The following is a 24,114-nucleotide window of genomic DNA, read 5'->3' as shown; positions in this document are numbered from 1 at the left end:
TATCCTGTCTGGTTGTTTGTTATCGAGGTGAAATGATGCTCATCCCAGTCTCTCTGAAAAAAAAATGAAAAAGAAACGGTCTAGACATTGATGGACATTCTGTGGAAATCCAACGCCCACAGGCCGGTGCTGGGACCAGAGTTCTCCGGTGCTGGGACCAGGGTTCTCCGGTGCTGGGTCCAGGGTTCTCCGGGGCTGGGACCAGAGTTCTCCGGGGCTCGTACCAGGGTTCCACACAACAGACAGGCAGACAGCAGGCTGAGGGTAGAAATCTATATCCAATTGATTCTTAAAATCCCAAGATGGTAGGCGGCTGGGTGGCATAGCGGATTGCACTCGTCACCAATGCAAGAGGCTGCGGTCTCGACTCCCGGAGTCAGCATTGCCTGCGGCTTGGGCCAGTCGTCATACTATCTCAATTGGCAGAGGTAGCGGGTGGAAAGTCGATGGGTGGGGATTGGACGTTGTGGACAGGTCGGTTGGGTGACGCCTGTACAGCAGAGTCAGGAAGTATCGGGGGCAGCGTGAGCCTCCCACGCGTTACTCCTCGCCACTGAGAGATCGCGCTGTCTGGTGAAAAGATGCGACAGGCTGCCTCCTCATGTACCGGAGGGGACACGTGATGCAAGGCTTCTATCCTCACTACAGCCGACCAGTGGGAGGCATAGTCTAGCAACGTTCAAGACAGGGGAGGGGAGAATTGAAGGGAAAAAGAATTGGCAATAATAAATTGGGATGGGAGAAAAATAGAAAATAAGGAGAAAGACATCTCTCTCTCTGCAGACGTCTCTCTCTCTCTCTCTCTCTCTCTCTCTATCTCTCTCGCTCTCTCGCCTCCCGTCCTGCAGACGTCTCTCTCTCTCTCTCTCACATGTACTGAAGCCTTCTCTATATAGAACCACATGTACTGAAGCCTTCTCTATATAGAACCACATGTACTGAAGCCTTCTCTATATAGAACCACATGTACTGTAGCCTTCTCTATATAGAACCACATGTACTGAACCCTTCTCTATATAGAACCACATGTACTGAAGCCTTCTCTATATAGAACCACATGTACTGAAGCCTTCTCTATATAGAACCACATGTACTGAAGCCTTCTCTATATAGAACCACATGTACTGAAGCCTTCTCTATATAGAACCACATGTACTGTAGCCCTTCTCTATATAGAACCACATGTACTGAACCCTTCTCTATATAGAACCACATGTACTGAACCCTTCTCTCTATAGAACCACATGTACTGTAGCCTTCTCTATATAGAACCACATGTACTGAAGCCTTCTCTATATAGAACCACATGTACTGAACCCTTCTCTATATAGAACCACATGTACTGAAGCCCTTCTCTATACAGAACCACATGTACTGAACCCTTCTCTATATAGAACCACATGTACTGAAGCCTTCTCTATACAGAACCACATGTACTGAAGCCTTCTCTCTATAGAACCACATGTACTGTAGCCCTTCTCTATATAGAACCACATGTACTGAAGCCTTCTCTATATAGAACCACATGTACTGAAGCCTTCTCTATATAGAACCACATGTACTGAAGCCTTCTCTCTATAGAACCACATGTACTGTAGCCCTTCTCTATATAGAACCACATGTACTGAAGCCTTCTCTATATAGAACCACATGTACTGAAGCCTTCTCTATATAGAACCACATGTACTGAAGCCTTCTCTATATAGAACCACATGTACTGAAGCCTTCTCTATATAGAACCACATGTACTGAAGCCTTCTCTATACAGAACCACATGTACTGAAGCCTTCTCTATACAGAACCACATGTACTGAAGCCTTCTCTATACAGAACCACATGTACTGTAGCCTTCTCTATACAGAACCACATGTACTGAAGCCTTCTCTATACAGAACCACATGTACTGAAGCCTTCTCTCTATAGAACCACATGTACTGAAGCCTTCTCTATATAGAACCACATGTACTGAAGCCTTCTCTCTATAGAACCACATGTACTGAAGCATTCTCTATATAGAACCACATGTACTGAAGCCTTCTCTATATAGAACCACATGTACTGAAGCCTTCTCTATATAGAACCACATGTACTGAAGCCTTCTCTCTATAGAACCACATGTACTGAAGCCTTCTCTATATAGAACCACATGTACTGAAGCCTTCTCTATACAGAACCACATGTACTGTAGCCTTCTCTATAGAACCACATGTACTGAAGCCTTCTCTATAGAACCACATGTACTGAACCCTTCTCTCTATAGAACCACATGTACTGAAGCCTTCTCTATATAGAACCACATGTACTGTAGCCTTCTCTATATAGAACCACATGTACTGTAGCCTTCTCTATAGAACCACATGTACTGAAGCCTTCTCTATAGAACCACATGTACTGAAGCCTTCTCTATATAGAACCACATGTACTGTAGCCTTCTCTATACAGAACCACATGTACTGTAGCCTTCTCTATAGAACCACATGTACTGAAGCCTTCTCTATATAGAACCACATGTACTGAAGCCTTCTCTATATAGAACCACATGTACTGAAGCCTTCTCTATATAGAACCACATGTACTGAAGCCTTCTCTATATAGAACCACATGTACTGAAGCCTTCTCTATATAGAACCACATGTACTGAAGCCTTCTCTATATAGAACCACATGTACTGAAGCCTTCTCTATATAGAACCACATGTACTGAAGCCTTCTCTATATAGAACCACATGTACTGAAGCCTTCTCTATACAGAACCACATGTACTGAACCCTTCTCTATATAGAACCACATGTACTGAAGCCTTCTCTCTATAGAACCACATGTACTGAAGCCTTCTCTATACAGAACCACATGTACTGAAGCCTTCTCTCTATAGAACCACATGTACTGAAGCCTTCTCTATATAGAACCACATGTACTGAAGCCTTCTCTCTATAGAACCACATGTACTGAAGCCTTCTCTATACAGAACCACATGTACTGAAGCCTTCTCTATACAGAACCACATGTACTGAAGCCTTCTCTCTATAGAACCACATGTACTGAAGCCTTCTCACTATAGAACCACATGTACTGAAGCCTTCTCTATATAGAACCACATGTACTGAAGCCTTCTCTATATAGAACCACATGTACTGTAGCCTTCTCTATATAGAACCACATGTACTGAAGCCTTCTCTATACAGAACCACATGTACTGAAGCCTTCTCTATATAGAACCACATGTACTGAAGCCTTCTCACTATAGAACCACATGTACTGAAGCCTTCTCTATATAGAACCACATGTACTGAAGCCTTCTCTATATAGAACCACATGTACTGAAGCCCTACCCAATAGGAAGGTGGGGTGCGTCTTATTCACACAGAACCGGTACCGGTCCTTAACAGTCTTCACCACCTTGTCCCAAACCCAAGAAACCTCACTTCTTCTCTTCTGACGAGTCGGAGGAAGACGAGGACCACCGGAAGAAGTTCAAGATCAAGATCAAGTCGGCGGATAAAACCGTGTCGGCGCCGTCAGTAGATGAACTGAAAGCCTCCATAGGAAACATAGCTCTGTCTCCATCTCCACTGGTGAGTAACTGTCATGATATACAGTATAGCTATGTCACTCTATCACTCTATCAATATATCACTCTATCAATATATCACTATCATTATATCAATATATCAATATCACTATATCATTATATCAATAGATTACTATATCATTATATCATTATATCAATAGATCACTATATCAATATATCACTATCACCATCCCACTATATCACTATCACCATCCCACTATATCACTATCACTATCCCACTATACCACTATATCACTATCACCATCCCACTATATCACTATACCACTCTATCACTATCCCACTATATCACTATCACTATCCCACTATATCACTATCACTATACCACTCTATCACTATCCCACTATATCACTATCACTATCCCACTATATCACTATACCACTCTATCACTATCCCACTATACCACTCTATCACTATCCCACTATATCACTGTATCACTATACCACTCTATCACTATCCCACTATATCACTATACCACTCTATCACTATCCCAATATATCACTATACCATTCTACCACTCTATCACTATCCCACTATATCACTATACCACTCTATCACTATCCCACTATATCACTGTATCACTATACCACTATATCACTATCCCACTATATCACTATACCACTCTATCACTATCCCACTATATCACTATACCACTATATCACTATACCACTCTATCACTATCCCACTATATCACTATACCACTATATCACTATCCCACTCTACCACTCTATCACTATCCCACTATACCACTCTATCACTATCCCACTATATCACTATACCACTCTATCACTATACCACTATATCACTATCCCACTATACCACTCTATCACTATACCACTCTATCACTATCCCACTATATCACTGTATCACTATACCACTCTATCACTATCCCACTATATCACTATACCACTCTATCACTATCCCACTATATCACTCTAGCACACTCACTATCTCACTCTATCATTCTGTCTCATTCTATCACTATATCACTCTATAGTATCACTGTTAGGGTGTGGTAGGTAAGGGTGTGTCTGTGTGTATACTGTAGATCCCTCTTTCTCTCATATGGTAGGTAGCTACAATGTCATTACTTTCTTACATTTCTTTTTACAGTACTGTATATACAATGCTGTGTGTGCAGGTGTGCAGGCTACAGTGGTATGTGCCTTGTGTAGATATGATGAATGATTACGGCTGTGTACATTGTACCCTGTAATACAATTTTCAATCAATCAATCACTGCGCAGGTGATTGATTGATTGATTGAACATTTTATTAACAGATTGCAGAATGGGTACAATACAGTACGGCTAAATACACACAATTGTTAAGGGGATGCAGACCAGATAAAGACCTTCATCTTGTTCACATCAGGGTCCCCCATTTTAAATGCATAGATGAATTGTAAGTAAGGGTGCAATTGCAGTAGCACCGTGGCAATCCATTCTTTGTGGATCATCCCACCCCAAGTCTGCTGAACACAATGTGGAGCCTCCTCTGTGTTACTGATGGAGCCTCCTCTGTGTTACTGATGGAGCCTCCTCTGTGTTACTGATGGAGCCTCCTCTGTGTTACTGATGGAGCCTCCTCTGTGTTACTGATGGAGCCTCCTCTGTGTTACTGATGGAGCCTCCTCTGTGTTACTGATGGAGCCTCCTCTGTGTTACTGATGGAGCCTCCTCTGTGTTACTGCTGGAGCCTCTGTGTTACTGATGGAGCCTCCTCTGTGTTACTGATGGAGCCTCCTCTGTGTTACTGATGGAGCCTCCTCTGTGTTACTGATGGAGCCTCCTCTGTGTTACTGATGGAGCCTCCTCTGTGTTACTGATGGAGCCTCCTCTGTGTTACTGATGGAGCCTCCTCTGTGTTACTGATGGAGCCTCCTCTGTGTTACTGATGGAGCCTCCTCTGTGTTACTGATGGAGCCTCCTCTGTGTTACTGATGGAGCCTCCTCTGTGTTACTGATGGAGCCTCCTCTGTGTTACTGATGGAGCCTCCTCTGTGTTACTGATGGAGCCTCTGTGTTACTGATGGAGCCTCCTCTGTGTTACTGATGGAGCCTCCTCTGTGTTACTGATGGAGCCTCTGTGTTACTGATGGAGCCTCCTCTGTGTTACTGATGGAGCCTCCTCTGTGTTACTGATGGAGCCTCCTCTGTGTTACTGCTGGAGCCTCTGTGTTACTGATGGAGCCTCCTCTGTGTTACTGCTGGAGCCTCTGTGTTACTGATGGAGCCTCTGGCAGGGAACTCTCTCATTTAACCCTTTCACTGCCACACAACAGAAGGTTAACCCGTTTACTATCACACAACCGACGGTCACCGGCTGTTGTGTGATAGTAAAGGGTTAACCGTCTGTCGTGTGGCAGTGAAAGGGTTAACCGGCTGTTGTGTGGCAGTGAAAGGGTTAATGACACGCTGTCTTTTGACACGAGGCCGATGTCCCAGTGCCGCTGTCTAACACTAGTGTGTGACGATGGTCTCATTAGAAGGTTCAGTGAGTGAGGGGCCCGGCTGAACTCCTTGGGAACGGTAGCTGGAATCAGTGGCATATTCTGAACACTTGAGTCAGAAATCAGACACAGACACAATATGAGTCAAAGATATTGTATTGTAAAACGTGCAGTGCAGAGCTGTTCAGTAGAGCTGTTCAGTAGAGCTGTTCAGTGGAGCTGTTCAGTGGAGCTGTTCAGTAGAGCTGTTCAGTAGAGCTGTTCAGTAGAGCTGTTCAGTGGAGCTGTTCAGTGGAGCTGTTCAGTAGAGCTGTTCAGTGGAGCTGTTCAGTAGAGCTGTTCAGTAGAGATGTTCAGTAGAGCTGTTCAGTAGAACTGTTCAGTAGAGCTGTTCAGTAGAACTGTTCAGTAGAGCTGTTCAGTGGAGCTGTTCAGTGGAGCTGTTCAGTAGAGCTGTTCAGTAGAGCTGTAGGCTTGTTGCACCGCTGTGAAGGAAGTGTGCGCTGTGTTTACACACGACAAAATGAGCGCAGCGTGGCATGCGGCACAATAATCGCCTCATCTCGATTATCTTGTTTTCGTGATCGTTGGGAAGCTAAAGTTGTAACTTGAAATTTAAACGTGGTTAATCTCCCAGGCCCCCTACCGGCTCCCCCGGGTCTCTCCCACCCTGGTCTCCTCACTCGTCTGGTCTCTCCCACCCTGGTCTCTCCCACCCTGCTGTCCTCACTCCTCTGGTCTCTCCCACCCTGCTGTCCTCACTCGTCTGGTCTCTCCCACCCTGCTCTCCTCACTCGTCTGGTCTCTCCCACCCTGGTCTCTCCCACCCTGCTGTCCTCACTCCTCTGGTCTCTCCCACCCTGCTGTCCTCACTCCTCTGGTCTCTCCCACCCTGCTGTCCTCACTCCTCTGGTCTCTCCCACCCTGCTGTCCTCACTCCTCTGGTCTCTCCCACCCTGCTGTCCTCACTCCTCTGGTCTCTCCCACCCTGCTGTCCTCACTCCTCTGGTCTCTCCCACCCTGGTCTCTCCCACCTGGTCTCTCCCACCCTGCTCTCCTCACTCCTCTGGTCTCTCCCACCCTGGTCTCTCCCACCCTGCTGTCCTCACTCATCTGGTCTCTCCCACCCTGCTGTCCTCACTCATCTGGTCTCTCCCACCCTGCTGTCCTCACTCCTCTGGTCTCTCCCACCCTGGTCTCTCCCACCCTGGTCTCTCCCACCCTGCTGTCCTCACTCCTCTGGTCTCTCCCACCCTGCTGTCCTCACCCCTCTGGTCTCTCCCACCCTGCTGTCCTCACTCCTCTGGTCTCTCCCACCCTGGTCTCTCCCACCCTGCTGTCCTCACTCGTCTGGTCTCTCCCACCCTGGTCTCTCCCACCCTGCTGTCCTCACTCCTCTGGTCTCTCCCACCCTGGTCTCTCCCACCCTGCTGTCCTCACTCCTCTGGTCTCTCCCACCCTGGTCTCTCCCACCCTGCTGTCCTCACTCCTCTGGTCTCTCCCACCCTTCTCTCCTCACTCCTCTGGTCTCTCCCACCCTGGTCTCTCCCACCCTGGTCTCTCCCACCCTGCTCTCCTCACTCGTCTGGTCTCTCCCACCCTGGTCTCTCCCACCCTGCTGTCCTCACTCCTCTGGTCTCTCCCACCCTGCTGTCCTCACTCCTCTGGTCTCTCCCACCCTGGTCTCTCCCACCCTGCTGTCCTCACTCCTCTGGTCTCTCCCACCCTGCTCTCCTCACTCCTCTGGTCTCTCCCACCCTGGTCTCTCCCACCCTGCTGTCCTCACTCCTCTGGTCTCTCCCACCCTGCTCTCCTCACTCGTCTGGTCTCTCCCACCCTGGTCTCTCCCACCCTGCTGTCCTCACTCCTCTGGCCTCCTGGACTGGCTGGCGAGGACAGTATCTTGAGTGTCAGTCCTGCTCTGAATAATTCATGTAGGAAAGTGTGTACAATGCCTCGGTGTGTTTCTGCTGCTGCTGCGCAGACAGAGAGGCAGTCTGTGGTTATAGAATCCAGCCCTGGGGGAGTCAATAATTCATCCACTCCTGGAGCCATCAGCCAGCTAGCGTTGCTAACCTGCCGCACAGAGCAGGTGTTTGGTGCTATCCGTGCCTCTGACATCCATGTGTGTTGGGAGTCATAATGGCGTCCAGCCAGGACAATGGTCCGTATCCGCTTCCATTTGTTTATGCTAAGCTAGGCTAGCTTGCAGCCGAATAGCTTTCTACTGAACGCACAGAGAGACGATTGGTGTCTATCGTCTTGCGTGACTCTGGAGAAGATGGTTCCAACAAGGTTTCATTCAGCTCAGTAGGATCCAAACTAACATAACACAGCAACACAGAGCTTCTGGTTGAAAATGATATGAAGTCATCTTTAAACATCTTTAAAGTGGTGGCCTGCCGTGAGATTATGTGCCGTTGCTTGCTGTGTTTGTAAGACACTAGAATGTTTGTAATAATAATGGCAATTGGTTAAGTGGATGCTAATCATGTGTTTAATTCATTCTCTCATGCCCCAGTCTGAATAGAGAGCCAGACACTCTGTGACTTTTATTATTTAAAAAAAAAAACGTATTTGCACATTCTTATTCAACAAGGCACACTGACTAAGAACAGTCTTATTTAATCATACACACTGACTATGGACATAGTCTTATTGAATCAGGCAAACTGACTAAGAACATATTATTATTTAAAAGGCCTGAGCCTTATTGACCTGATTTACAAGGTCCTGATTTGAGGTCAGTTCGATAAACATTTACATTTTGTCATTTATCTGACTTACAAGTTTTGTACGACACGTCAGCAGTTAGGGCACAACTCTATCAGCTGAGTAACAATGTTCATCAAAGTGTTCAAACTTGAGTTCTGCAGTGTCCAGTGTACTGTATGTTAGTACTGTATATTAGGCAGAGTGCATGACAGTAGAGGACAGTAAGAAGGTTAGTATTTTAATTGTTTTTATTTCAAACATTTAAAAGTATCGATTGAAGAAGTGTGTTTTTAGTCAACGGCGAAAGATTGGTCGGGTTTCGGCTGTCCTAACTGTGGTGGGAAGTTCGTTCCACCATTGTGGAGCAAGGACCGAGAATAGGCGGCTTCTCTTTGATGACCCTCCCGGAGCTCGGACAGGAGTGGGTCTGAGGCGGCCAGTAGATGCAGAGCGGAGGGGTCTTGAGGGTGTGTAGTTAGAGACCATTGACCGGAGGTAGGCGAGAGGCGTTCCCTTCGCCGCTCGATATGCCAGGTCGAGGGCCTTGAAGGGAATTTGTGCGGCGATGGGGAGCCAGTGCAGGTCTCTAAGAAGTGGGGTAACATGGGCTGACTTTGGTAAGTTGGAGATCAGGCTGCGTTTGGAATGAGTTGAAGAGGCTTGGTGAAATAGATGAAATCAGGCTTGATGAAATAGATGAAATCAGGCAATCAGGCTTGATCAAATAGATGAAATCAGGCTTGATGAAATAGATGAAATCAGGCTTGGTGAAATACTGTAGATGAAATCAGGCTTGGTGAAATAGATGAAATCAGGCTTGATGAAATAGATGAAATCAGGCTTGGTGAAATACTGTAGATGAAATCAGGCTTGGTGAAATAGATGAAATCAAGCTTGATGAAATAGATGAAACCAGACTAGTAGATAGACTTGTTCCGATAGCGATACCAGTATCGGAAATGCCTCCGATACAGCCTAAAATGCTGGTCCGATCCCATATGACGTAATTTATCAACAACACGTGCGGTATCCTCCTGCTGAGAGTGAGCATTATAAAACAAACTTGTTTTTAATCGACCGTGAATTAAAGTGTCAATGCTGTTTGTCAACAGCAGATACTTTCTTAAATGCCATCGTCCCGACAGAGCGGTGTGACGGGGAGCTCTGATGTGTTCGCTTGCTGGTGTTATTAGCATTAGCTGAAGAGCTAGCTGAAAAGCTAGTTTTAGCTTTAAGTTTAACGTTACCTTGGCTAAAGTTGGGGCTATTCATAATCCAGCAATAATGGCTGCAGACCTGCAAGCAAAGTACATCAAGTTGGCACAGGAGTATTCCAAGGTAAATCACTTTTTCACCAGTAACGTTACATTGTCTTTCCATCTAGCTCACGTTAACTGGCTAACCTAAGTGGCGTCACTGATCGACCTCTCGCACACATGCACACAATTAATGACACATTGCGGACAGCCATACCGGTGACAATGTTTAGCTTTTAGTGCCAAAGGATAAGAGTCTGAGGCAAAAGAGAATGACTGGATAGCAAGTGCAACAACGTATAACGTCCGTGCGGAACTAGGGATGGGTACCGAATTCGGTACTTTTGAGGTACCGAACCGAAACACGTCGGTACTACCGAGTATCGTTTCAAGTGAGATACCGTTTTTTTTTTTACTTTTTCTTTTTTTTTACTTTTTTTTTTCATGTCAACGTTCACACGCACAATATATGCTTACCTAGGATTTGACTTGATTCAACAACAAAGCAGTCGGAGCAATGGCAAGCCGAAAACGGTTGAAATTGTAGTTATTTGAAGTTTGGATTTTTTTTTCACAACTGAGGTAGGCAAATAAAATTTCTTGAGACCAAAGTACAGAAAAAAGGTACCGTTGGGTACCGGTATCAATTCACAGGTACCGGTACCGTATCGGTTCAAATGTGAAAAGTACCTATCCCTATGCGGAACCAATGTCCCAACACCAACAACAGTTCCGTGGGTGAACTCATTGAGCATAGATGTCAATTAATGATACTAATCTATACAATCACCTGTTGTTGAATAAATACCATTACTTTCTAGTTATTACTAAAAAACAGTATATATATAAAACAGTATTTTTAGGTGTAAAAAAAATATTATAATTTATATAACATAAAAAAAAGTTTTTTAAATGTATGCACTGGTATCGGATCAGTACTCGGTATCGGCCGATACCCAAAGCTTAGGTATCGGATCAGGAAGGAAAAAATTGTATCGGAACATCTCTACTATAGTAGACTAAGAACACATTTGTATTTAACCAGCTAGTTGACTAAGAACACATTTGTTATTTAACCAGCCTAGTTGACTAAGAACACGTTGTTATTTAACCAGCTAGTTGACTAAGAACACATTTGTATTTAACCAGGCTAGTAGACTAAGAACACATTTGTATTTAACCAGGCTAGTTGACTAAGAACAAATTTGTATTTAACCAGCTAGTAGACTAAGAACACATTTGTATTTAACCAGGCTAGTTGACTAAGAACACATTTGTATTTAACCAGGCAAGTAGACTAAGAACACATTTGTATTTAACCAGGCTAGTTGACTAAGAACACATTCTTTTTTTGAATTATCTTTTTCCTCCTTTCTTTTTCCGTTTTTCTCCCATCCCAATGTTAGTCGTTATGCCCATTCCCAATCCCCTTCCTGGTCGTTGCGCACTCTACCCCCTACCGTCAGTCCGGGAGGGCGGAGACTATCACATGCTTCCTCCGACACATGTGTAGCCAACCCACCGCTTCTTTTCACCTGGCAGCGCGGACTCTCACTGGGAGAGTGTAATGTGTGGAAGGATCACACTACCTCTCCTAGATTCTTCCCTTGCTGTGCAGGCGCCCCGACCGAACTGTAGGAGTCGCTGTTTACAACGACCAGGACCCACCCTCGCCGGGTTTCCCACCCGCTAACACTGCCAATTGTGTTAGGATGGACGGTCGGCCAACCCGGAAGCACCACAGCTGGATTTGATCCCACTGTCTCTGTGGTGGTAGACAGACGCTTAGTCCGCTGCGCTACCCGGCCACCCTTAAGAACACATTCTTATTTAACCAGCTAGTTGACTAAGAACATATTTGTATTTAACCAGCTAGTAGACTAAGAACACATTTGTATTTAACCAGCTAGTTGACTAAGAACTTGTATTTAACCAGCTAGTAGACTAAGAACACGTTTGTATTTAACCAGCTAGTTGACTAAGAACACATTTGTATTTAACCAGCTAGTAGACTAAGAACACGTTTGTATTTAACCAGCTAGTAGACTAAGAACACATTTGTATTTAACCAGCTAGTTGACTAAGACCACATTTGTATTTAACCAGGCTAGTAGACTAAGAACACATTTGTATTTAACCAGGCTAGTTGACTAAGAACACATTTGTATTTAACCAGGCTAGTAGACTAAGAACACATTTGTATTTAACCAGCTAGTTGACTAAGAACACATTTGTATTTAACCAGGCTAGTAGACTAAGAATATTTGTATTTAATTATTACCATTTGTTACGTCAGCTACAGGCAGGTAACAGGTTTGTTGTTGACGTACAGGCTTATCAAGTTACCATTACACTGGGTGTGAGAGGCTAGAGCAGGGGTGGGCAATTATTTTTCCCGGGGGGCCGAATGAGCAACTGAAAATATGTTGGGGGGCCGGGCCAAAATTCCAAACTCAATTATGCATAATATACATTTTATTTCTATATAAAAAGCAGTAAATGGCATTGTTTTGACCCCTGGTAAGAGTGTATGCTATTATTTGGCAATTAAAAGGTGAGGTTAGCTTTCAAAAATATCATTTATTCAAATAGAATTTATTTCCAAAATGATAAACTAAATGTGAAACATTAATAACGAGTTTCTATTGTTTCTATTGAAACAAGGATTTTCTTAGCTTTCTAAAGACATCACATCATCTTATAGCAAAAATAAACAAGACATGTCACTGAACTGTGTAAAGAAAAGTGTCCCCGTTTTGTAGCCTTTTTTACTTTACATGCCTATATTAAACATTTAAGAAAAAAAAATATCAAGTGTCCCATTTCACTTGTTATATTTCCACATTTTAGTGTTCTTCAGTTCTTTTTTGTTTCATTCAGTGTGAGAAATCCAGTCTCTGTTGAGCTTTAACAAGTCCATCAAAGTCAGGTTGCATGTCTGAGGTGGAGATGCGAAGCACAGCTGCCAGATGTTCATCAGTGAGAGAGGATCTGTACCTGGACTTGGTAAATGTCATGACTGAGAATGTCTGTTCACATATGTAGGTGGATCCAAAGAGAACCAACATCTTCTGAGCATGTCTCCTAAGCGTATATTGTGCGTGTGAACGTTGACATGAAAAGAAAAAAGTTAAAAAAAATAAAAATAAAAATATTAAAAAAAAAAAAAAAATTTAATTTTTTTTTTATTTTGTTTATATTATCATGTAATCTTTCGCGGGCCGGTCAGAATCATCCCGCGGGCCGGATGCGGCCCGCGGGCCGTACAATGCCCAGGTCTGGGCTAGAGGGATGTGCTAGTTTACAGTAGAGTATAAGCTAAAGTAGATCATTCATTGGAGACCCATCTTGATTATACAAGGTTGTACTCTAACTGTCATTGGAAAAATAGGTTACAGTTATGATTGCGTAATACCCTGAGTAAGATTAGTCTACCTATTCTATATCCACCCTCTATATTCAGAAAGCGAGATAGATAGAGCGCTCATTACAACCATCCTAGACTTGAGTCTTGACCTGGACCTGTGACTAAAGACTTGGACCTGTGACCAACGACTTGGACCTGTGACTAAAGACTTGGACCTGTGACTAAAGACTTGGACCTGTGACTAAAGACTTGGACCTGTGACTAAAGACTTGGACCTGTGACTAAAGACTTGGACCTGTGACTAAAGACTTGGACCTGTGACTAAAGACTTGGACCTGTGACTTGGACCTGTGACCAAAGACTTGGACCTGTGACTAAAGACTTGGACCGGTGACTAAAGACTTGGACCTGTGACTAAAGACTTGGACCTGTGACCAAAGACTTGGACCTGTGACCAACGACTTGAGACTTGACTCGCCAAACATGACTTGTGAACATCAGTCTGAGAGAGAGAGAGAGAGAACATTGGAAATAAGTTATAACCTGTGTGGTTCAGTTTGAGGATGGTTGACCTTTGCCCCCTTATTCTCAGACTCTTGGTCAATCTGTCACCGTGGTTACCTGGTGTAAAGTCCTTATTCCGTACAGCCTTGGTTGACACGCTCAAGGGATTTTCCTTCTTAAAACAGTGGAGTTGAGTTGGTTTGTGTTATCCAAAGGGTATTTATTGCATTATAACTTGAAGCTTGTTTTAGCATGGATGTGTTCTTAACATACGACATGGAGGTGTGCTGGCTCGTTGATGTTGCACAGTGTTCTTGCTGCGTTCAAAAGCCATGCAACAGAGACAGAGACTTGTACACCAAACAAAAGATGTTATCAATCAAATAAATGTCCAACAATATTGCTTCATATACAAATAAATAATAAGGACTGAATCTGGATCCAACACCTGGGCAGGTGTGCAGTTGCCATGGGTACTGTGACTCATGTTTAATTCATGGTGACGGTCCAACAGTGTCAGTGCGCTGAGTCCTACACCAGGCACTGGTGATGTTGCAGGTTTGCATCCTAACAACTGTTGGAACTTGGCATCGGTTCTCTCTTTCTCTTTGTCTCTCTTTCTCCCTCTATATCTCTATCTCTCTCTACCTCTCTCTAATTATCTCATTCTCTATCCCTCCCTCTCTCTCTCTCAAATCAGCATAATCCACAATAAGGCTGTCCCGAAGCCTTTTTTTAGGATTCGAACTTCGTCAGGGTTTTTCGAACGAACATTCGAACCTTCGTTTAAATTTTTTTTAAAGTTCTAATACATTTTTTTAATGATTTTTTGTATATATATTTCGTTTTTATAAATATCCTCAAACTAAATCCTCAATTTGAATAAAGTGATTAATCTGATTAAATTTTTTTTTTTTTTTTTTTTTTTCAACTTTCCAGTCCCAGACCCAGCCCAGGGAGAAGCCCCAGCCAACTAAATCAATTAAATCAACTTTCTTTAATGAATATAACTCATCAGTTTATTTTAATACTAAAATATTAGTGTAGCCTAATCTTTATCTGCAACTGTGAAGAAAAACCAGAATGAATAGAAAAAATAAATTAAAAAAATATATAAAAAATTCTAATGTTGATTTAGAATTCGAATGCCAACGTAACGAACAAAGGTTTGAATGTTTGGGCTCAGCCCTAATCCACAAATCAACTTGCATTGTTAAATCAGACCGTGTCCTTAGTCAGTGTCTGGTTCAGGTTAACGTATTCTCTCTCTCTTGGTTTAACATTTACCAGCAGCAGGAACGTGGATGATGATTATATGCAAAGTGTGGCACACAAACAACCACTCACTCATCTTGTCAAAATATTCAGCAAACACCAAACTATTCAGGTTAACCTCCCTTAGCTACAAAGTGAGCAGCAAGCTAACGTTAGATAGATGCTGCTGAGCTAAATATGTTTGCTAACCGTCCATTGGTGCTAACATTAACTCTCTCATTACCAAGTGACTGACCCAGTGTTATCCGGGTGTGTTTTCAGGTGCATGGTAAAGTTTGATATGGTGGATCCAGCATCCATAGACGTTGCATTCTTAGTGATTATTTTGTCCTCGTGGCACAGGATCTCAGCACCACTCTCCATTGGACAGCTCCAGTGCCATCTGATTAGCACCAGATGATAATAAGTGAGGGAATGACATTCAGCTCACCAGACATTTCCCTTAATGGAATAATGCACCAAAGAAAATAACAAGTAAAATTGAAATTGTTCACAAGTCACTGTTGTGTACAACCCAAGTGTGACTCGAGTCCGAGTTGCAGATGTGAGCCCCCAACTCTGCCTCCCTATTTCTCTCTCTTACCCCTTCCCTCACCTCTCTCTATCTCTCTATATCTCTCTCGATCTATATATGTCTCTCTCTCTCTCTTTCCATGCCCCCCTCTTATTAAAGTTGTGTGTGTGCGTGTGTGCATGTGCGTGTGTGTGAGAATGCAGACAGCTAGATTAGCATTACTATGAGTTAACATTAATATTAAAGTCAGGCTCTCATGGATATATTTCCATCCAGCGTGTAAAATATGCAGGATGGGGCGTGTCCCCCGTCCTCAACACCACGTCTGATCTCTGACGAGGGCTCCCTGAAGACTTGACGTCGTTGTCATTCCATCAATAAGCAATGAGTGGAGGCACATGGACACCACATTATCCTGCATAATCATGTGATGTGATGTGTTTTTGATATGACCATATACATACACCATAATTAACCCAATTTCATATTATATTAATATTTTATGGCACTAAGGCATGATTGGAAATGATGCTTAAGTTCAGCTCCTTAACTGATGCATACAGTTTCAAGCCCAGTTATTTAAAATAGATAGGAAAGCAGCCTTGGTACGGCCCCTGTTCAAAGGAGGAAACAATACTGACCCCAACTGCTACCGCCCAATCTCAATTTTACCCTGTATAGCAAAAGTGCTAGAGAGGCTAGTTTGCAAACAACTCACAAGCTTTCTAGAAACCTACAACATACTTTCGGAAAACCAATCTGGCTTCCGCTCAGGGCATTGGTGTGAGACTGCTGCAATGAAAGTCCTCAATGATGTCCTCAACGGCCTTGACTCCAAACTCGACTGTGCTGCCGCCTTTATAGATCTGGCTAAAGCCTTTGACCCTGTAGATCATGAACAACTTTTGGAGCGGCTGAGAGACATTGGTGTCACTAATCACAGTGTAGCATGGTTCGAGAACTACCTCTCTGATCGCACTCAGTCAGTAAAATCCGACAACCTATTAACCCAGTCCCTATCCATCTCTAAGGGGGTCCCCCAAGGCTCCTTACTAGCTCCAATCCTCTTCTCCATCTATATAAACAACATAGGCCAGTTTGCTGGAAACTCTCTAATTCACCTCTATGCTGATGACACAGTCCTGTACACCTCTGGTCCCTCCCCGGATGCTGTCCTGAAAAATCTCCAGGAGAGCTTTCTAAAAATCCAAGCTGGTTTCTCCGCCCTTTGCCTGGTCCTAAACACCAGCAAAACCAACGTTTTTTTTTTATCCACTTTTTCTCCCATTTTTCTATATTTTTCTCCCATCCCAATTTCGTATCATCCAATTCAACCCTCCCCTGTCACGAACGCTGTTTCTTGCCTCCCACAAGCCGGCTGCAATGTGGACTAAGTCATACATAGCACAAGTCCCCTCCGGTACTTGAGGTAACAGCAGTCACATCTTTTCACCTGCGCAGCTCGATCTCTCAGTGGCGAGGAGTAACGCGTGGGAGGCTCACGCTGCCCCCGACACTTCCTGATTCTACTGCGCTGGCGCACCAACCGACCTGTAGGAGTCGCTGTCCACAACGCCCGATCCCCACCCATCAGTTTCCCACCCCCTAATACGGCCAATGTGTATTAGTATGAACGACCAGCTAAACTGAAAGCAATGTGGAGCGCTGGGCTCGAACAGGCGAGCCCAGCGTCTCCGCATTTGTGGTGAGCGCCTTGCCCACTACGCCACGTAGCCGCCCCCAGCAAAACCAAAGTTATGTGGTTCGGCCACAAGGGTGCCTCCCAGACTGGCACCATTGTGGCCGGTGATGGCAAAAAGCTTGAACTAGTCACCTCCTATAAATACCTGGGAGTGTGGATCGACACCAAACTCTCCTTCTCTGAACACCTAACTAAACTGCAGGTCAAAGTCAAAGCAAGGCTTAGCTTTCTGTATAGGAACTGTTCCTCCTTCACTACATCTGCTAAACTCACCCTGGTCCAGATGACTGTCCTGCCGCTATTTGACGTTAGCGATGTAATCTACCGCTTGGCCCGTAAAGGTGATCTAGAGCGCTTAGATATCCTATATCACTCTGCCATTCGCTTCGCTACCAATGCCCCCTACAGGACCCACCACTGCGAGCTATACTCTAGTAAACTGGCCCTCCCTGGAAATTAGATGCAACATTCACTGGCTGGCCTTTGCATATAAAACACTTCTAGGCCGTACTCCCCCTTACCTTACTCGCCTAGTCCACCCTCGTCCACTCCCGAATTACCACACCCGGTCAGCCACACATATCCTGGTAAACACTCCCCATGCCAACTCCTCACAAGGCCGTTCCTCCTTTCAGTACGCAGCAGCTGATAGCTGGAACACACTACAAAAAACCTTAAATATGGAAACGTTTATTTCAATTAGATTGTTTAAGGAAACGTTAACAAACTCCCTAGAGCACTCATGTAGCTGCTTCTCTGTGTGCTAACACCATGCTGCCACTATTGTTCTGGTGTCCGTCAGTTGTTGTTGCTCAGTTCAGTTGTTGCTCTGTATGTATGTCCTGACTTTTTAATAATGTTCCTTTGTGTTTTATTTTTATAAAATTTTATCCCCCATCCCCTTTACCCTAGGGGGCTGTTTAGCCCCAAATAGGCCGTTATTGAAAATAAGAACTTGTTCTTATTTGAACTTGAACTAACCGGTCTATACAAATAAAGATTTGATTTGATTTAGAATGTATTGTTTATTCTTGTGTAAACAGATGCTCGTTCAAGGGATCAAGATGCGTGTAAAGTTTTGCGTTCAATTCATCCCCAATAAAAAACCTTAACCTGGAGAGGATGTTGTTTTATCTGCAGTGCACTGGATGCCTGCAGCACAGCTCTGTGAATGGATACATTTAACAGATGAGATATGAGAGAGGGGGAGGAGAGTGAGTGAGTGAGTTAGTGAAGAATCATATTATTATACTTTAGTAGATACTGTACCTGTTACATTTGACTGTGGTGAAGCTGTCTTTATTCCATGATGTCAATGAATGAATGAAGGAATGAAAGACATTATTTACTAAAATATCACACTTTATTTTAAACCCATTCCATCTGTCTTTGTTGATCCTGTGTGTTTATGAGAATGATTTTGTCTACTGTCACGCTTTATTATTACTGTACTGCTATACAGTGTGTCTCTATCTTCACTATGTTGCTGTGTGTTTAGTTAGAGTCTCAGTTACTAACCGTGTCTCTACCCTCTTTCTCTTTCTCTCTCGTCCTGCTAACATTTGTAGAGGAGTCCGGTAAGATTTTGCATTGCATGCTATTATGATTATCTATCAATTTCAATTCAATTCAATTCAAATAGGCTTTATTGGCATGAAATATTAACATACTTATTGCCAAAGCAAGTTCAACATACAAACAATAACATATATATTAAGCAATAAAATATCATAATATTAGTAATAACAGTAAGGACAATCAACAAGAAACATATTAATTTACAAAATAGTCACTCAATCGGGTAGTCATTTTTCAAGTGTGGCCACTCAGATACATTTACAGAGCTTGTTCTCTTATTGTGTGACAACCGTCTACATATTTTGCAGCTAATGCTGTACACTGACTTTTCTCCCCACACATGTATAGCAGCTTTTGGTGATCAGGGAGATGGATAAACTGTGCATCAATTTTGCTTATTTTGTCAAAGAAGACTTCTCTTAGATCTCTCCTTGTATTTCTCACAGTATAGCAGGAAGTGAGGTTCTGTCTCAACGTCCCCCTGATGGCAAAGTGAACACAGCCTGGCCTCTCTGGGCAGCCAGTTTTGCCTGTGACGGCCTGTTTCTATGGCTAGACTATGTCCACTCAGTCTGTACTGTGTCAATGTTTTTCTTAATTTGATATCATTCACAGTGGTCAGGTATTCTGCCACAGTGTACTCTCTGTTTAGGGTCAAATAGAATTCTAATTTACTTTGAGATTTGGTTGATTTGTTCCAATATTCTATATAATTTTCTTTTGTTTTGAGATTATTTGGTTGGGCCAGATTTCTTGGTATCTGTCCTGAAGCATTTGTGGGCAGAGATTTCTGACTAGCTGGCAGAGGGGACTCTTATCTGGGTTCATCTCTTGGCTCTGAAGGGCTTTGTAGTGGTAGGAGTGGGGGTCACTTGATTGGAGGTGTGTGTAAAATTTGATGGCTCGCTTTTGAATTTTAATGATTAGGGGGTATTGGCCAAGTTCTGCCCTGCATGCATTATTGGCAGTGTGTCTGTGGACCCTAAGTAGGTGTTTGCACAATTCTGCATGCAGTACTTCTAATGGGTGTTTTTCCCATTTTGGGAAGTCTTGGTTAGTTAATGGACCCCACACTTCACTGCCATATAATATTATTGGATTTATTACAGAATTTAGAATTTTGAGCCAGATCCTAATTGGGATGTCAATTGGAATGTTCCTTTTGATGGCATAAAAAGCCCTTCTTCCCTTCTCCTTCAGTTCATTCACAGCCATACCCGCATTTCATTGTATACTTGTATGCCGTGACAATTAAAACTCTTGACTTCAAGTTTCAAGTTTCTTTAATAGTTGTCATACAGAAGTACAGAATACTTTTATACAAAATGCTTCTTACTGTTACGCTCCAGAGACTGTGCAAGACAAGATAAGTATGAAATAAAATAACATAGTAAAATTAGAAGTAAAAAAAAAAAGGTCACAGTGTTCAGTTTAGACATATGTACAATGTTCGATGCAGAAGACGTAACTGAGTTACCATACAATATACAATACTGTGCAGTGTACTAATATACAATACTATATAGTGCAAGGCAGAAATGGGACGAGGTGCAATTTAGGTACAATTCACAGTAGGTGTACGAGTTGTAGTGCAAATCCTTTATCAATAAATATAAAGTGTAAAGTGTGTTTGTGTGATCTAAAGTGTGGAGAGTGGGTGCTGCAGTGTGTTGTTTGTTTGAGTGAGTGTGTGCGTGTGGGTGTGTGTGCTGTGTGCATTTGATGGTTGTTGCATAGTGTTTATTGTTCGTTTAGCAGCCTGATGGCCTGGGGATAGAAGCTTCTTCTGAGTCTTTCTGTGCTCGCCTTAAGACTCCGGTATCGCTTGCCTGACCGCAGCAGTTCAAAGAGGCAGTTGTTCGGGTGGCTCGAGTCCTTAATAATTCTCTTAGCCTTCCCCTTGCACCGCTTGTTGTAAATGTTCTGGAGGGTGGGAAGCCCCCCCCTCCAATTGTGCGTTCGGCTGAACGTGTCACTCTTTGTAGTCTGCTACGGTCTTGTGCAGTGCTATTCCCAAACCAGGAGGTGATGTTGCCGCTCAGGATGCTCTCTATTGTACATGAGTAGAAGTTCCTAAGGATCTTCTGACTGACTTGGAACTTCCTTAGGCGCCTGAGGAAGTAGAGGCGTTGTCGTGCCTTCTTCACAACACTGTCAATGTGTGTGGTCCATGTCAAGTCCTCGGATATGTGGGCTCCGAGGTACTTGAAACTGTTCACTCTCTCAACCGGTGCCCCGGTGACTCTTGACTTGACTTGACTTGACTTGATATTGAAGTTACCATTATGATTTATTTTCAATCCCAAATATGGGTAGCTTTTTGTGTTTTCTAATATGTGTGTGCCTAATTTAAATGTATTATGTGAACTCTGAGACTCGTGTCTCCTTTGAAAGACCATGACTTTAGTCTTCTTCATGTTTACGTTCAGAGACCATGTCTGGCAGAACTGTTGGAGGATGTCTAGGTTCTGTTGTAGACCCTTTTTAGTGGCTGACAGCAGAACCAGATCATCTGCATACATCAGTAATTTTACATTGATATCGTGCAGAGTCAGACCGGGTGCAGTAGAAAGTTCTAATAACTTTGCTAATTCATTTATATATATATTAAACAATGTTGGGCTTAAATTGCACCCCTGGCGGACTCCGCGACCCTGGGTGAAGAAATGTGTTCTTTTATAGCCAATTCTAACAGCACATCTGTTTTTTGTGTACATGGATTTGATCAAGTCATATGTATTTCCTCCAACACCAGTTTCTAGAATTTTGAAGAAAAGACCTTTGTGCCAAATTGAATCAAAAGCTTTTTCAAAATCGACAAAGCAGGAATATATTTTGTTTTTGTTCCGTTTTACGTGAATTTCAATTAGGGTTTTAAGAGTGTATATATGGTCAGAGGTACGATAATTTGGTAAGAATCCGATTTGGCTTTTACTTAGAACACTGTGTTCCGTAAGGAATTATATGAGTCTGGTGTTGATGATACTACATAGAAGTTTGCCCAAATTACTCGTCACACAGATACCCCTATAGTTTTTTGGGTCATGTTTATCTCCACTATTTCCAGACATCAGGAAAATAGCCTAAATTTAGTGTCAAATTGAATAATTTTAAAATAGCCAATTGGAATTTTTCAGAGCTGTGTTTAATCATTTCATTTAATATGCCATCTGTACCACAGGCCTTTCTAGCTTTAAGGCACTGGAGTTTTGATTTCAGCTCTTGTTCTGTGATTGGGAAGTCTAGAGGGTTTTGATTATCCTTTATGATATCTTCCCATTTTTGTAATCTTTCACATATCTGGCTGGTTTCCGTTTTTGTATTCAGGGGTACAGTTGTAAAGAGTGATGTGAAGTGGTTTGTCCAAACATCCCCATCTTGAATAGCCATTTCTTCCGGCTTATCTTTATTCAATGAGTTCCAGTGGTCCCAGAAGGAGTTAGAGCTTAGAGAGTCCTCTATTTTGCATAATTGTTTATTTACGTGATTGTTCCTTTTAATTCTGATGGTCTTATTGTAGTGTTTCAGTGATTCACAGTATTGGAGGCGTAAGGTATCATTGTGTGGGTTTACGTGTTTCTGGTTTGATATTCTTCTTAACTGTGTTCTAAGAACTTTACATTCTTTGTCAAACCAGTGGTCCTTTTTAGTTTTTCTCTGTTTGTTACCTGATCATTTTAATTTGGACTTTATTGCAGTTCTTTCAAATATAGAATTTATGTGTTCTATAGCTAGGTTGACTCCTTCAACACTGTTAGAGTATGGCGTGGCTAGGAACGTATCTAACAGTGATTGTATCCCATCACTGGCGATGGCTCTCTGGTAGTCCTGCATGCTGTTCTGGGACCATCTGTAGTATTTGGGGATGTTGTGTAGTTTACTGGGCTGTGTAGGGGGATTTTTGAGAGACTCAGTTATTTTCATGTATGCAGTGATCTGACTGTGGTCGGAGAGTGGGGTCAGAGGTTTGACTGTGAATGAACTGAAAGATACTGGATCCAGATCTGTTATCATGTAATCTACTGTGCTGCTGCCAAGGGGTGAGCAGTAAGTGTACCTTCCTTGTGAGTCCCCTCTCACACGTCCATTGACAAGGTAGCGACTCAGTCCTCTACACAGCTGTAATAAGTCCTTCCCATTTTTGTTTATGGAGGTGTCATGGTTATTTCTAGGGGACGGGTTTACATGGTTGCATATGGTGTGGTCAGATATAAATTTGTCACCATGTGTACTGGTGAAATCAGGGTGGGTTCCCGTTCGGGCATTAAAGTCACCACAAACAAGCACATGACCTTGACTTTGATAAAGACATATTTCTGACTCAAGGTTGGAGAAGATGTCGTCTGAGTAATATGGAGACCCAGTGGGTGGTACATATATTCCACAGATAAATAGATCTCTTTGAGAGGGATTACTTTCTTTATTTAGTTTTAACCAAATATGATTGTTCCCGGTTTTTAGAATCTGTATTGACTGGTGGAGTTGTGATTTGTACCAAATTATCAATCCCCCTGAGTCTCTGCCCTGACTTTTGTTTTATTTGATGGCTAAATGACCTCTCTATAGTGTGGAGGACAGTGTGTGTCTACATCTTCTCTGCACCATGTCTCAGTTAGGATTAAGAGGTCATTGTTTGTTATAGCCTGTAAAAAATCAGAGTCTCTACTCTTCAGGCTGAATGTTGAAGAGCAAAGACCCTGTCTCTCTATCTCTCTCTCTCTCTCTCTCTCTCTCTCTCTCTCTCTCTCTCTCCTCTCTCTCTCTCTCTCTCTCTCTCTCTCTCTCTCTCTATCTTTATCTATCTGCTCTATCTCTCTCTCTCTCTCTGCCCTGTATCTCTTTCTCTCTTTGACCTATCTCTCTCCTCTCTCTCTCTAACCTATATATCCCCCTTTGACCGTTCTGCTTATGGTCCCTCTCTCTATCCAGCCTCTCTACACCCCATCTCTCTCCTCTCTCTCCCTCTCTCTCTCTCTCTCTCTCTCTCTCTCTCTCTCTCTCTCTCTCTCTCTCTCTCTCTCTCTCTCTCTCCTCTCTCCTATCTCTCTCTGTCCTCTCTCTCTGCTCTCTATATATATATATATCTCTCTATCTCTCTTTATTTGCCCTGTATCTCTCTTTGACCCCATCTCTTTCTCTCTCTATATCTCTCTTTCTCTATCT

At 43.1% G+C, this 24,114-nt stretch overlaps 1 protein-coding gene across 1 annotated transcript in view; it reads left to right on the top strand.

The window, feature by feature from the left end:
- Positions 1-24,114, top strand: part of LOC311225890 (uncharacterized protein) — a 381,841-nt gene that overhangs the window by 255,499 nt on the left and 102,228 nt on the right. Inside the window, exon 9 of the mRNA XM_084311282.1 lies at positions 3,396-3,574. Within this exon, the coding sequence (XP_084167408.1) occupies positions 3,396-3,574 (179 nt within the window). The remainder of the gene's footprint in view (positions 1-3,395; positions 3,575-24,114) is intronic.

The sequence above is a fragment of the Notolepis coatsorum genome (genome assembly GCF_963971535.1).
Source record: "Notolepis coatsorum genome assembly, chromosome: 3".
NCBI lineage: Eukaryota > Metazoa > Chordata > Actinopteri > Aulopiformes > Paralepididae > Notolepis > Notolepis coatsorum.
The sequence above is the reverse complement of the archived record's forward strand: the minus strand, read 5'-3'. Positions and strand labels throughout refer to the sequence as shown.